This window comes from Pleurodeles waltl, chromosome 3_1 (assembly GCF_031143425.1).
Source record: "Pleurodeles waltl isolate 20211129_DDA chromosome 3_1, aPleWal1.hap1.20221129, whole genome shotgun sequence".
NCBI lineage: Eukaryota > Metazoa > Chordata > Amphibia > Caudata > Salamandridae > Pleurodeles > Pleurodeles waltl.
Genome location: NC_090440.1, coordinates 1,711,869,404 through 1,711,885,821, shown reverse-complemented (window position 1 = coordinate 1,711,885,821; position 16,418 = coordinate 1,711,869,404). Strand labels below are relative to the sequence as shown.

The window sequence follows — 16,418 nt, the reverse complement described above, 5'->3', positions numbered from 1 at the left end:
AAGCAATGCGCAGGAAGGCACAGTAATTGACAGAAGGCATCAGAGTAGCGACCAAGGTGTTTTCTTTCTGGGACAGAAAATAGACCCGCACACCAAAATAAAAGTGACCCCACATTAGTGAGACAGATAGCTAAAAAACTGGACTTCGTTGTCGAAACTGGACAGTTTTGAATATGTAAAGGCGTGCTTTATAAGCGATTTGGAAGGTACGAGGGACGGAGTGCAATTGTACCTGTTGCAGGCAACAGTTGTAGTAATGGCAGGGAAATCAACAGAAATGACCACCAGACCAGACAGCAGGGCCACAAAACAGACAAAAAAACAGCCCACACTTTGCCGTAGCAGATCTGTCCTATTCGCACTGCCAGATTACCCTTTTTGCCAGTCTCATTCCTTTAGAGACCAACAGGTAGTCCAGGGACATCAGTGAGATATTTGAACCACCAAGTTACCCGCAGGCACGAGCTGGCAGCCATACCGCAAAATAAACAAGCAGTCTTAGAACAGCAACAACAGGAAGCAAATCATTCAGCTACAGGCCAGCAACCCAACAAAGCCCACAGAACAGACACAGCATAAAGCCTCGGAGCAGCTAGAACCATCTGTCAGTACACACAGAAGTCCACACTGACCACCAGGGAGCAGCTGTACGCAGACTACAACAGTGCAGTAGCACAAGGCCCATACAGAGAGAGTCACTGCATGCAAAGCAATGTTTCACGACAAACACACAGCAAAATGCATGCAAGAGAAACAAAGCAGCCGGACAAACAGTAGCACAGCAACTATGAAACTAGCTGCCATTCAACAGCTACCCAGTAGTCACACACTGCCCACCAGAGAGCTGTCATCACAGAGCAGTCCAACAGAAACGGGGGAGGTACACACAAACCACCACAGACCACTGGTCACCAACAACATCTCAAGGATATGTGGGGCCCTGGGCAAGATATATTTTTGGGGGCATCCTGCCTGGAGCAACTCTGAATTCATGACCCCTTTTTGACTCAATCAATCCTTAGTGATGCCAAACAATACGGACTTATGTGTTAAGCCTTCAGAAAGAGGGACACAAAAACAGTAAAAAACTCAAGCTACCTGGTGTTTGCCAGCACAACAGACTCAACAGAAAAATAAATACCTTTAACAATGCCTCTTTAAGTTTTGAGTTTGGATCTATATTTTTTTTTACTTGCAAGAACATTTTATGTAGATTTCAATGTCTATGCTAATGGTGACTTGTTAGATAAGATTAAAGTAGGGCATAAGCACATACCACTTGAAATTGTAATCTCTCTCTCTCTCTCTCTCTCTCTCTCTCTCTCTCTCTCTCTCTCTCTCTCTCTCTCTCTCTCTCTCTCTATATATATATCCACCTTCAGTAGTGATATTTTTGCTGCAACAGTAAAAATCAAAGCACTGCTCTGAGGATTCGAACCATTCAATTGGTAAAAGTCGAATAACTTTTTACTCGTTTTTTGTTCCCTTTCTTGGCCCCCCTTTTCTTCTTTCTTTGTGCACACTTCTCTAGTTATACTATATTCCAAGGAGGGAATGAGAACTGATACAGGGTTCGCTCACCCTCCCAAACATTTAGCCATGCAAAAACAACAGGAGGGAACCCCTACAGTGCTCAGTCTATCACTCCATAACAGCCCAAGGGGATCACCCCATGGTATTAAAATGGTATATCAGTGACATGCTTCCACATACACCAGGTACCTGGACTGGCTCAACCTTGTTTACCGGGTGGGATCCTAGATTTAAAATGGTCTAAGGTGTCCTGAGGGTTAATTTTATTTTCAAAGGGCACCATGATGGAGATAAAAACAGGCAAGGATGCACTCTGTATCCCTGGCTTCAGCCCTCATACCAATGCCTCACCGGGCTAGTTGGCATTCATCAGGGCCTCACAAAGATCCCATAGGTATCCTCTTTGTATGAATATAGTTGTGAAAGTTCCATTCAGCATACTTATACATGCCATACATACTAAATCATTTGGTCTCTATGTTCACATTTCTTTGAAGGTATTGGAGAGACAGAGATAATGAATCAAGCACAACATCATTACATATGTCTGTGTATATCATTTTATAGGTCTCCAAGGGATCCCTGTGGTTACTTCACATCAACCAGGGCCAATGTGTAAGCAGTACAAAGTATGAATCTCCATTACTCAAAACCGTGCACATATTCTACATGCATTAGGATGGTATACAATGTTCAAGTGTTATCCTTGAGCGTACCAAGATATTGTATATGCTACACTCATGGATATAAAATGTGATTTTTGCTCATTCCTCTTACACTGCAGCGTCATATTCAGAGCTCCGTGAGGGTAAAGGGCAGGTAGATCTTATAGTCAAATACTGTAAACAAACATGTAAAAGAACATCCATACAAGTGCCTGGGTCTAGGTTCTCCAAGTCAGAGGACCCATCAAACCCTCCCTTTATGCCCCACTTACTTCATCAAAGGTCTCGTATCGGTTGTGAACCTTTTTGATTTTACCTTCCCTTGCAACTTAGGATGGGGATATTTTCCTGGCCTTAAATACCCCCTTTCTCTGAGTCATGTGACCCACGTGAACCATCAGATGATGACATGCTGCTGTCTCATTAGACGAGTGCCACCGGAGGCTGTTCTGCTGGCAATTTGCCTGTTTTATTTATTGAAAAACACCTAAACATTCTCAATTGTGAGATGCTCTTTTACTGCCTAATCATTTCACTATAGGTCGAAAGAGGCCCACATTTTCTAAATGTGCTATATGGAGACTCCCATTACTTACACTTCCTAGGATTATCACTTATATAATTGAGAGTCTAGTATTAATTCCCTCCAGGGCTCTATCATTCTTGCATTGTCTGTGTACATATGTGATTATGTAGACAGATTCAAGATTTTTAAGGGCTATCATTCTCACGTGGTGAAAATATAAAAACATAAAAAAGGGGGAGGAACCTTGTGACGCGGTTACTCACATTCTACACTCTTGTACTCTTATCATATGTTATCCCGAATCTGGGTCCCCAAGAATGAGCTCTAATCTCCAATTTCCATAAGTAAGAGTGAATCAGGATTCGTCGTCTTTAGTGACATCCTTAGGATCTCAACATTTAATCCTGTTCATGAGTTGATAAAGAATAGATCCATCTTTGTTCGTTCCCATATCGGACTCTCTGGGTTTTTTATATTCTCTTCTTGTAGTTCTTGTATTCCTGCCCATCTCAGGTCCTCAGATATAGGTCCCGCTGTCAAAAGTGCTGTGATATTGTTGTTGCACTTCGGCCACACCTTAGATTACTCTGGTGTTAGAAAATTCGAGTCTTTACCTTTCTCGTCATCCTGCCTATACCTAAGGTACAGTTAGACAGTTACCTGTGGCACTGCTGAGTAAGAGAAAAGGGACAGGACAGGATACAAGAGATAAACAGATGCACATTGAATAGTACAGCGAGAGATGTGAAGGATATGGAGTTAGCAATAGATCGTGTGTAAAGATATGCGAGGGAAGGAGAGAACTAATGTAATAGAACAGTGAGGTAGCCAGAAGGACATATAAGGATATGTAGAAATTGAAAGAAGAAGGTGCAGAAAGAGAGGCAGAGAAATAGGTACAGTTTTAAAGTGTGGTCGAGAGGTAGAAACAGATAAGGAGATTGAAAGGTAGAGAAAGGCAGAGGAGTACAGTATCACAAAGGCATATTAGGGAGGTAATATAGAAAAAGTGGTGAAATAGACGTAGGAAAAGGCAGCAAGAGTTAGACGTACACAGAGACCGGAGGAAAAACAAAGATGCAAGGAAGAGAGCAAAATGAGAAGAGGTATAGAAAAATTTGTCAGGTAAAAGGAGGAGTAGTGACGTTTGAAAGGTAGTGAGCGGGGAGAAGGGTAGAAAGAAATATGTTGTACAGAGAAAAGAGGAAGTTGAGAGGCATACATGACAGGCAAAGAAAGGTGGGGTTATACAGGGGAAGTTATATTGTGACACAGAAAAAGAGTAAGAGATGGTGAGGTAGAAAGAGCAATAAAGAAAGGAGGTTGAGAGAGACAGTTAAGATGAAAGGGGTGAGGTGAAATGAAGAAGGAGGTCCAGAGAGAGCTCTGTGTTTGCATGTAAGAGAGACAGGCAGAGAGAGAAAGCAAGAGAAGAGCAAAGGAACTGATGACAGAGAAAGAGAAATAGAGGCAGCTAGAATGGAGCATATGGAGGCTATGTAGAGAGGTGAAGGGAGCGGAACAGAAACATAAGGAGATAAAGAGGAGGTGGAGACGGGCGGTAGTGAACTAATGGTGAGGTAAACCTAAGAGGTTACAGTGACACAGAGAGGTAAGGAGGGAAATGAGAGCTACAGAGGGAACTGAGATTGAGAGGTAAGGGGGAGTGGAGAGGTAGAGAAAGGGCTGAGATGTAAGATGGTGAGAGAGAGGTGATGCAGACAGATGAGGTTGTGTGAAAAATGAAGTAGATGGAGGAGAGATACAGGGATGTCGTATGGAAAAAGTGCAGTGAGGTGATGAGAGAGAGATGAGTTAGAGAGAGGGGATCGAGAGTAATGATTAAAGAAACAGGCACAGACAGTGACAGAAAGAGAGGCAAGGTCATGAAAGAAAAGCAGATTGAGACTAAGTGAGGGATAAAGGTCTACCGAGATAGAGGTGATGAAGACAAGATGAGGTAGAGTGGGTTGCAAAAGCGAGATGACGAAGTACATAGAGAGGCAGAGATAGAGAGGTTATGAGAGGCATAAAGTAGAGGAGGCGAGGAAGTGAAATAAGGAGAGAGAAATTACACAGAAAGATTATTTCTCAATTTAATTGCCACCAGCTGTCAGAGAGTTCAAGGGTTAACAGTGAGCAGGCCAGACATGCTCACTATGGGAAAATGTATTTTTAGCACAACGCAAGGCAGCAACCAAAGCAGCTACCCTGAGCTGCTCAAGGGGGTGAAAGCAACGCATATTTTTAAAGCAAAGTCATGTTTAATATAAAGGGCCTGACGCTGCTTATTACCACTGAGCTAGCATACAACCTTTACACCATGGTGCAAAGATGCGAGTGTCCTATGTAACATAGCATTTGTACTGGCTACACACCTTTGTAGTTCAAAATCCCATGCCTAGACAAATTCCTAATCATTCTACACTCTGTATATGTGCTGTAAATGCAATGTATGAAATGTTTGCAAAAACGAAAACATTTCTCCATGTTAGCGCCTTCTTCAAGGCAGAGTTATTTTTTGATGCAAAGCCTAGTCGGGCTATCTTGGAAAATTGGGCTCTGCACCAAAAACTATGGGTCCTTGCTCGAATCAGCCAAAATTTCAGACAAGTAATACTCTCTTGTTGCAAAGTGGTGCAATGCAGCGACTTACACTAAGAAAAGGGAACCTTTCAGCACAAAACAACTTTTGTGCTGAAATGTAAATGCCTGTCCAAGGGTTTGCACTGCTTTTCATCACTTTATGTGACTTTGTAACAGAGCAAACACTTAGTGAATCTGGCCCTGAGTTTCTGTTAAACATGCTCAGCTGTCAAATTAGCAAAAAAGCATTTTTTATGAACAGTTCCCCACTCACTTTACCAGGGGGCACACTGGAAGGTGGAGGTAGGGCAACAGTGTTGGCTCACGGGTGGGAAAAGGGGCAGGGTGGCGTGTGGCGAGGGAACTAGAAAAAAAATATATATATTTTTTTAAACCTTACCTTTTGAGCTGCGCCTCGCCGCTCCCATTCGCTCCTCGACTGGACTGCAGAAAAAGGCTGCCAGCCTTACCTGTGTCCAATCCTAACGCTGCTTTCATGCCGCTGGTAGAATGAAAGCAGCGTTAGGATTGGATGGAGATGAAAGCAGTGTTTGGATTGGATGGAGCGCCTAGCCAGGGCCCTCTGAGGCAGAGTGAAGTCTCGGTCTGCTTTCTCCAACCCAGCAAAGCAGTGCCTGCGTTGCTGGGGTGGAGAGAGAGCACAGTGTGCATGTGTTTTTGACCGGCCCCAGATGGCTGGCCAAACATACATGCACATTGAGGGGGAGTGCTGTGCACTCCCCTTTGTCCTCGTCACAGCCCCATGGCCTGACCCTTATACTATAAAACAATAATAAATATAGTCCATTATTAAAAGTTTAGCAGTTACTGCTGCTGGCAGAAGGGGATGGGGGCATAGCGGAGGAGCTGCCCCTGCAGAGCAATGTCACAGTTTGACTATCCATTAAAACGTCTCTGATGGCCTCATAATAGGAGCCACTGAACAGCTATAGCCCAGCTGTTGGAATTAAACAGCAAATGTGCCACAAGTCCAAATGCAGGCATGGAAATGCCACCAATAACACCTGCTGGGTAGTAAAATAACCAGGACTTGTTTGGAATGGACCCTCGCTACACTGGGGTTGGTACCACTGCACCTGCAGACCGTTTATAGGTACATCGCTGACTGTCAGGGAGTAGTTACAGACTAGCGACACACAGACCAACCACGGAGCAGTCAAGCACATACCGTTACGGAGGAGCCATGCACAGAACACCAGAGAAGTTGTCCACTAACTGCCATACAGGGGCTGCGCACAGACCACCACACAAACACCACCTGTACAACTACAACCACAGACCAGCTGCATGTTGAATGGACACATATCGGCACTTATAGACCAGCCTTAACCTGGTTGACTGCTACAAACCACGCTTGCAGGACGTCGGAGTATCCACGTACAGGCAGACAGAGAAAAAAAACTGTGGGGGTCACAGAACACCATCACATATGCATTATACAGAGAACACAGCAGGCATTCAAACAACTACCAGAATTATAAAGCCACGGATCAACCACATAGAAGAGCAGCTAGAGAGAAAGAGCACGTGCAGTAAAAAAGAATGCAGACATACAACGAGTCATAGAACTGTCACAGAGCATCAGCTCACCAGCAGTCACAACAGGTTGGCACACAAGCATTCACAGAACACTGGCAGACACTCGGAGCAGCCATCCCCCGTTTTTAACCTTCAAGTAACCCATTTAAGCAGTCACATGAAAATCTTCCGCTGTCCCTACAGTGAATTACCTCTGACATTTTCTATCATCCGCTTCGTTTCACCTCATTTGCTGCCTGATCTTCCGTCATTTTGACACAAAAGGACAACTCTTGTTCTTGGCTTCTCTTCAACCCCCCACACTGAACAAGAGATGAGAAGTTATGGCATCCTGGCCATCACAGGGTCCGCTTCGAACACCCGGCTGAGCACGCGGTGGCCAGACAGCGTCCTCTCAATTTACAAAGGATTTCAGCAAGACTGTCAGGGTAAGCCGATCAGACGGGGCTCGGCACAGCAGGGGGAAGCAGCATGAAAGCACAGTAGAGCAGACTAGAGTAGGGAGAAGAGGACGAACCGTACCCCGCCAGGATCACGGGACGTACTGCTTAGGATCATGACGAGCAACAACAGGGAGCAAAGCATGCCCAGCAAGATGTCATCTATCAACAGGGACCAGGGCACATCAGAACAGCAACATCTGCAGCACAAACTGGGAACAGAGCACACCCAGGCCAAGAAAGGCAGGGGCACGAACAGGGATCAGAATACATCACCTCGACGAAGATTTCAAAGGTTAGTAATGGCTTAGGCACATCCAACTCACCTTTAAATGTCTCAAAACAAGCAAGAAGCAGAGCTTTTAATCTCTAGGAGCATCAGAGTCCAGGAGACATTTACCACAGGTATGCTATCAACACCAGAGCTCATCCAACAACTGTAAACATGTCCAGCACTATTAGGGACGACAGGCCCTTCAGCGCTTACTGGGCCCTGCACAAATTTAGCCCACGAAACTAAAATGCCCACAGTAAATCTAAGCTAGGACCATGTCATAATCAAAACAAGAGTACTGCTGGCCCTTGGCCACCACCAGCTTAAGTTAAAACAAAAGCACAGCCAACACAGGAAGAAACCCATTACCAAGGGAGACCGGCACATACCCATCCCATGCACACACCATGCACCTACAGAAACTATAGCGCAACTAGCCAGGGATCGGACCACATCCGGCCCAGGGACTTCTCCAGTACCATTACACAAAAACAGCACATCCAGCTCAGGAAGACCCCCAGCACCAACACGGACTGGATACCATCCAACCCAACACGACCTCTAGTACTACAACATATCATAGCACATCTAGACCAAACCAGAGTAACCTTTAGCTCCACCACGGATCTGACAACTAATTGAGGAACAACTGCAGCACCAAAAAAGGCCACAGCTCTAGAATTCAGCCTAAATAGGCTACTGAAACACAACTGTTAAAGGAAGACCTACAAGCTCAATCAGGACCAAAGTAAATCTAAACACTACAAAGCCTCCAGCCCCAGCAGGGTGACAGAACAGAACTAGTTCAACATGTCAACATCAACAGGAAACAGGATAACATGGACACTCAAGGGTATACTTTGCCATTAAAAGGTGAGCATAATACATAATAACACTAATACAGGCAGATTAGTAACTCAGAACCTATTCAGTCTGTAGCGTGTGTCTAACAAATGGCAAAAGGGGTAGCCAAATAAACTGAAGTAAAAAAAAAAAAAAAAAATGCTTTTATTTCGAATGAACCGTAGTTGCTTTGGGGTACTTAATACCACTAGCCTAAAAACATCTCGAACATCTACAAAAGATACACAGAAAAATACAATATTGGCATCTAGAAAGCTAAAAGGCAATGAAAGGTTAAAAAAGAAAAACAAACCAATCTTGAACAGACTGTGTGGGACTGCTACATTGTAGCCAAGTAAGCTGTAAGGTGCGGACAAGAAAAACGGAGAACCGTCATGGTATATAGCAGGCAAGATAGTTTATGGGCACAGTTGACAGTCACAAGGTACAACTCAATACCAGTCAAGCCTTTGCGGCACAAATGGTATGAACAAGGAACATCATGCAATCAAAGATAGCTGCACAACATAGACATCAACTCCTGGGCCAGATCTCCACGACTTATGAAATCCTTTTAACAAATACTGCCTGTTGCTTCTGGAACCTCAGAACGCAGATATTAGAGAGCTACGTGAAGTACAGAGAATCTCCTCCTTTTAGCTGTTACTTTCAGGGGTTGTGATGCAAAAAATTCTAGGCTTGCTCTTTTAGGGTGATGTAGGTAGCACATAAATGGCACTCAATCTATTATCCATTAAATGTTAAGTCTTGGTCAATGAACTTTAAATTACCTTTTAAACTAAGTTTAGCATCATATTTATATACAAACGTAAACCAGTTCACAATAAAGCTAGATTCAGATGTGTACAGGTCTGTAGAATGAATGTTAGACCTTGTTTCAATCCACATTAAACACCTACAAAATGATGAAATTAAAACTACTTGAGGGATATATTGTGAAATGCCAAAGAGGGGTTGGACACTAGATTGACGTGCACGTTTTCTGCGATAAGGTTCACACTTTCTGGAAGGTAATATTTGAGAAACTGACTAATAACTGGCAAAGAGATCACCAAAAGTAACAAAGAAAATATTGTGAATAGACTGCAAAAAAATAGGTACATTCAATATCTCATGGTGTTAAGGATGTGCAAAGACTTAAAACATCGAAATGCATTCTTCAAAGATAAAGAATCTGCAGAGGAAAGAATATCCATTAGAATCAACATGACTAAGTGTACTTATAAGCATGTCTAAGAAGCTAAGTTTAAGTGGATGGGTTTTCTCATCATAGAAAGCAGTTGGCCTCCTAAAACTTTCAATGATTTTAGCAAGGGTGGCTCCTTCACTATGGTGAAGGAGCGTCGCCCCACTGGCTGAGCCAGAAGCAGAAAAATAAAACAATAGATTACTATTGTTTTATTTTTCTGCTTCTGGCACAGCCAGCAGTGCACGGAGTGGTGGGGCTAGACCACGGGAGGTGGGAGGAGAGTGCACCTTCAAGCGCATGTGTGTTTGGCCAGACATCTGAGGCCAGCCAAACACACATGCACACTTAGGTTTCTTAAGCCCGGCGGAGTTTAATAGTCGGGCTGGAGAAACTGCACAGATGCCAGGGCCGTGTCTGAGCATCAGTCCGAGCCGCTCAGACCAATCCTGGTGCTGCTTTCAGGATAGGGTTAGCATGAAAGCAATGCTAGGATTGCTGGGGAGCCTGTGCTGGTGTCCCAGCAGTGAATGCTGGGACACCACAAGAGGAGTGACGAGCGAGGCAACAGGAACGGAGGCAAGGTAAATGCGTTATTTTTTTATTTATTTTTTTAATTTTCACCTCGTCTCTGTCTCCCCGTCAGCACCTCCCCTTTAGTTATGCAGCGGCCACTGCTGGATTTTAGCCTGTTCTCCAAGCACCATCAAAGCAACCCATGCTTCTTCATGGCGCTCCCAGATCCAGAATACGGCAGTCAAGGATGCTCACATACCTCTTTCTGTTGCCGCTCTAGCTCCTTCATACGGATCTCTCGAGCTTCGGCACGTGCAGCACGCTTTGCAGCAAGTCGAGCCTCCGCCTGCAAAAAGACAAAAAGAAGAAAAAAAAGAGTTCATATGTGAAAAGATAACTGCGAGCAGCAAGAACATGCAACACTACTTAAAATTCACAGTGGGCACTAAAATGTAGAAAAATCACAGAGCTGAAAGTCATCTATAGCAAAGTCTTGCAAGCCACAAAGATCCACAGTCCTGAGTGCAGATCCATTCCTAAAGTTCAAACACTGATCGCCCTTTTAGGTCTGACAAAGCGAAAACAGCTGTAGCTCTCGTGCACGTTTTATCTAATAAAAAAATCATGAATAACAAATACGTACATACATACACGGAGTTCCTTTAGGCCAGACGCTTTCTTTCTTTGGGTTGTTTAACAGTTATTCAACATATTGCTTCTGCCCATCACAGCATAGAGCATCGGGCCCTAGGTAAGACCTTTACCAATTCGCTCTCTTGCACTACTAGCCATGGAATTTTACCTGCTCACATGCCCATATTTGTAACAATAAAAAAAAATAAAAAAATAAAAAAAAAGCTCTTCGGCGCCAAAGCTGATAGATCAATACTTTATTCTGCCAATGCCTTTTCTTTCCATTTTCTATCTTTTTAGGTCTCAACTGCAACGAGTATTAACTGTCGGTTTGAAACCTTTTATTTCTAGTACAGAACATATACTTAAAAGTGGGCTTTTGGCCAGCCATTTGCTCATGACTGAATGCCTTTTCTGGGTGTATCATTTGCCTGCTCCTAACTTATTGGCTTTCTATCTGCGTTTGTGCATTCCCTAGAGCAATTTGGTCCCAGTGTTCTAATTGGAAAGGTTGTTTTCTTCTACCGCATACCAGGAAGGACTTTGATTTTAAATGGAACACTTCATGAGAGTTCATACGTTTCTTAGTTCTCTTCTCCCCACTCATTCACACTCTTAATTCCTTTCCCTGCGCCCTCGCTTCCAAGTACAACCCCACCCTCTTCCATCCTACTTCCTGTGTTATAAATATACATATTTGTATCCAAAGTGCTGTTGGGCCTCGCGCTCTCTTTTTCACGCTACTTGATTTCACTTGTTTAATATATTAATTTAAAGATCCATAATGGCCATCTACCATGTTAGATCATTAAATTAAAAATGGCTGCCTGAGTCACAACACGTGCATACCCACACGTCACAATACATGCGTATGCATGAGCCATGATGCATGCATATCTGCAGTCATCTTGGAATTAGTTCTCTGTTGTAGAAACCCCACTTCAAGATCATCAGCTATGCAGTCCCATGTCTTGATGCCTGCACACTCATGCAGCAGAGAAAACAATGGGCAAAGCCAATAGGTCAGTCTTTTAGTGGCGACATTGGCACCTTTTTTTGCAACAAAAAGAAACATACTTTTCTGTATTAAAACTAAAAAGTTTTTATACCAGTACTAAGTCCACATGCCTGATAAGAATCACCCATGCAGGTCTATATATGCAATGGACACTTTTTTAAGTTCATATTTTTACGGTTAGCATATGGCCACCACCTTTAGTTGGGAGCAAGCTTTTTTTTGTCTTTATTTTTGTGATTCATGCTTGAAATAAAAAGAAATGCCACAACTTGCAAAGAAAAGATCCATTAGCTTTGCCAATGCTTGTCTTGACAGTGCCCACTAAAAAAGTTTGTTTTTAAAAGTTACTAAAACACAATGAAAAATTGAAAATTCAGGTTAGGATCAATGCAGATACCAAACTACGGATCAGTGAATGCTGAGTAATTGTCAGTAATGAGTAAAGATACAAAGGAATTCATTTTAATTAAATATTTGCATCTTTGTTTTAAAGCATCATCAAAACGAGGCCACACTGCAATCGCTGGTAGGGTTCCTCACTCAGACCTTTCATATTCTTTCCCTGCCAGTGGTAAGTGTGTGCCATTGAGCAGGCCCGGCTTTAGTGCTGGTGACGCCCGGTGCGACAATGTTTGTTGGTGCTCCCACCCCCCAATGACTACCTCCGCCACAGATTCCCTCATTAACACCTTTTACCAGTCTCATCAAGTCTCCATAAGCACTCTCTCTCTCTCTCCTGCACTTAAATAGTTTAATAGTGATACTCATACTAGTGTAGCATGTCAGGGCACTTTACATCACAAGCACATTATACCTAGGCAAATCAATCGTGTGTAAGAGTATAGGAAAAGTTACATAAGACAGAGGACTACAAGGTGTAGGAGTCACGTCATCCATACGGGTAGGCAGTATAGTTTGAGTGCTTAACCTGGAGAAGCACAAACTCCAAATTTAAAAGTACCATCATAGATAGGGGTTGTCTTTCTAATAAGAATTGATTTATATCCAGATGAACGCTTTTTGTAAAATTAGGATAATTAAAAAAGACACAGGAAAAATCATAACGCTCTAATCTATATATACCTTGCGGTTTCCTTCCAGCTTTTTGATGACAGTTAGTAGCCACTGTTCTATGTGAGGATTTTAATGTATAAACTGCAAGTAACTAAATGACATATCCAACAAAGCAGTAACCCACTGACCTACTTACATTATATGCACTTTGTAATCTGCATGGTACACGTTCTTTGCGGCAGGCACATTAACACTCTGTGCTTCTTTATGAGGAGTTAAAACTCACACTAGACAAAACTCGATCTCTCTCAGATGGTCCATTAATCACTGGAGTTAACATGACATTTTAATTGTTCAGAATTGCTGTATGTAAGGAACTCAACAGCATGTGCTTTTAATACCATAAAATACTTGCAAACAGGGTGCCACCATGCTGTCAACACCTGGTGCGGGTGGCACCGGTCGCATCGCCCTACAGCAGTGGTCTTCAAACTTGCTAATGACGCCGCCCCCCCCCCCCCCCAGTGGGAAAAAAAAAATCGCCCCCCCCTCAGAATTTTTCAAAACTATTCTATTAAGTTGGCAATGTTTAAATAAGTCTAGACTTATTTAAACATTGCAGTTAAGTTCTGTTACATTTTTACAAGTGCAAAAAACATGTTTCTTCTTTAAACAAAGCACTATTATCTGCATAATCTTTCTTTTGGCCAGAGCCTAGCAGCCCCCCTGGGGTCATTTGAGGCCCACCAGTTTGAAGACCCTGCCCTAGAGCCAGCCCTCCCAGTGAGCAGTACCAGCAGGTATATCAGGAATCTGGAAGTCTTTGCCACCTCTTTGTCCTGTTCCCTGTATGAACAGCAGGGACAGATGAATCATTCTTCTATTTTCAATGGCACAGAAACAGAAGAAAATCAATAAGTGACCCATCAGTATTCCTGTGTGGACAGTCCTATGTCCATGAAGGACAAAAGAAACAAAAAGAGGACTACTACACACTCTCCCCCAGCTGGTGTTGCATGCTGCTGCTCACCAACCAGACTGACTGTACAGCCAAAGGGCTAGCACAGTGGTCTTCAAACTTTTTAATGCTGCCAATCCCCCACCCCACCCACAAGTGGGGTAAAAAGTCATGACCCCCCCCCCCAAGTTTTTCAAAATGATTTTATTAAGGACTTACTAACGTGTAAAGGTGTCCACAGTGTGAATACTAGAAGTAGGGGTGGGGGTTTTGAAGTGTATTCGGAGTCCCTTCCATTTTGACACATACTCCCAGCTTGGATATAAGTGACAAACAATGTTAGTGAAGGCCCATTACAGAGATGTTTACTGCTGCTTATTTGTTTCTGCTTAAAACTAATCACTGTTATCAGCATAAGGCTTCTCTGGCCAGAGCCTGGCACCGCCAAACAGTCCCCCTCACCGCATCGTATGAGCCCCCTCCGTTTGAAGACCCCTGGGTTAGCAGGAGGAAGGGTGACTGGGTCATAGTGGCCGTGAAAGTAAGGCCTTCTTCTGAGGCAACAAACACCGCCTCCTCAGCAAAATTACTTATCTTTTTAACAGATTAAGCAACGTTCTCCATCACATGCGTGGGCGTTGGTAAGAGTCTGGGACGTCCAGTCCTTCCATGAAGGTTCACATGATATTCACTTGCTTTGAGGTGACTGCTACTCATTCGACGAACGGATCCTTTTTTAATTAAAATCAAAACATCGGGTGATAGCTATTCCATAAAAGGCGTCTCTAGCAGAGCACCCCAGCTCGGACTTAAATGACATCAAACTGTACCAAGGAATGTAGCGGTGGATGGAAACAGAAAGCTTGTGTTTGGGAGAGAGGGTGCGAGTGAGACATTATGAGACATTTCCAGCAGTTACATCAAACACTGAACAGCGACTGTATACAGGGAAATGTAGCAGACAAGGGCGCAGCTACAAATAGAGAAGCAAGTGCAGTAGCACCGGGTCCCTGGTGAAACCCCAGATATGAACTCTTTTCACCACAAAACCGGGATCTATCTCCCTTTCATGAATTACGACATCTGCCACCCTTGCTGCCTTTTGAAACCGGCGAAAGAAGGGACAGAAAGACGTCACCCACAATCACTTGTGTTGTCACCTTTCACTATTCCTTACACCTCTCCTCCCTCCCCTTAGACTGCTTATGAGCCACTTTGCTCTCTTCCACCGGTCTTTCTCATTCTGATCACACGTCTCCTAACCCGAAGATGCACACCGTGGTATGTAGCTGTGGTTTATAGGCCGGCTACATCACCAGTTATTCCAGGCATACCGATGGTCTACTGCGATATTTTTAACTTTGATGAAAACAGCTACTACTCAAGGCCAAACAATGGAGGAATGATGCACAGCATGTGAATCTATAACATCAATGCAGTATAAGGTCTCTCCTGGACACTAGCATATCCACGCTTTCCTTTCACCCTTCTATTCCATCTACTCTTTCCCTCCATCCCGCATGCACACAAACACACCTTTCCTACTGGGTACCCCGGGCATTTTCCTGGGAGGCTAGAATGGTGGGAGCTGGTATATGAACTGGGGGCCGAGGAACCTGCTAGCTTTCGAAAGCGGATTAAAACCAGATGCAAAAACACAAGGTTTTAAAGCGTGTGTACCAGTCAGTGATCAGTATCTGCCTGTACAAACTTTAAAAAGCATTTGTTTTTGCAATTGGTTTTTAGTCTATAAGGCCGACATAGAGAGTAGGAATTGCCACTGTCCAATAAGCAACGCTGCCAAGCCTTACTACATAATGCATCTGAGACTTAAATAAAGTTCGTTTTACAGACCGCTGAATGAAATGTGAAATGCTCTCATAGTAGAGTGGAAAGGGCGTATATTCTCTAGACACATAGTGCTTGCCTGAGCCGGGGTTTATGCTGTCCTATGTAGAGGTGGGTGAGCCACTCAAAGCTCAAGACAGACTCGAGCTTGAAGGTTGGCTCTGGCTCAGCTCAAGGTCCTGTTGAAACTTCGAGCCCATAACGAGACAAGCTTTCATGTGGGTACTGCCTCCCTCTACCTGGGATGTAGTATTACTGCGAGAGCTGCCGACTACGGAATTCAAGGACTAAATTCTAGCCTCCGCGAAAGCTCAACATCCTGCGATTCTGGGCAAAGTCCTAAATCTCTCCATGCCTATAAACAATGCATGTGATCTTGCATAATGTAACTGGCACTCATCTAAAGAAGTACTAAAATATCTTTGGACTGAGTTTGTACTATATTTTATAAACTACAGAAGAATGCACTCAGATGTAAAAACAAAGCCTTAACATATGGAAAGAAAAATATGTATTCATTTACTGTCGGATTTGTACAGAGTAAAACCAGAAAACTTGGTTAAATCGTTGCTTTCCTGCTTAAATTGTGTGATCTTAGGCAATTATATTTTTTCACCAAAACTCTTTTTTCTTCATTATCACATATGAAAGCATTTTCGAGTAAAAGTTTAGACTATCAGTTGTACAACACTAACACTTATCAGTGCAGTGCTATATTGTGCCCTGCTGATGTCAGAGCATCCAATTGTTAAAGAAATACACGTTTTTGAATTTTGAAGAGAGATTTTCATAATTTA

The 16,418-nt window shown here is 43.3% G+C and overlaps 1 protein-coding gene across 29 annotated transcripts in view; it reads right to left on the bottom strand.

Annotated features, from left to right (window-relative positions):
• LRRFIP1 (LRR binding FLII interacting protein 1) overlaps positions 1–16,418 on the bottom strand; it is a 422,096-nt gene that overhangs the window by 218,655 nt on the left and 187,023 nt on the right. For all 29 annotated transcript variants that reach the window (XM_069225608.1, XM_069225605.1, XM_069225609.1 and 26 more), the window contains exon 2: positions 10,410–10,496. In XM_069225608.1, the coding sequence (XP_069081709.1) occupies positions 10,410–10,496 (87 nt within the window). The remainder of the gene's footprint in view (positions 1–10,409; positions 10,497–16,418) is intronic.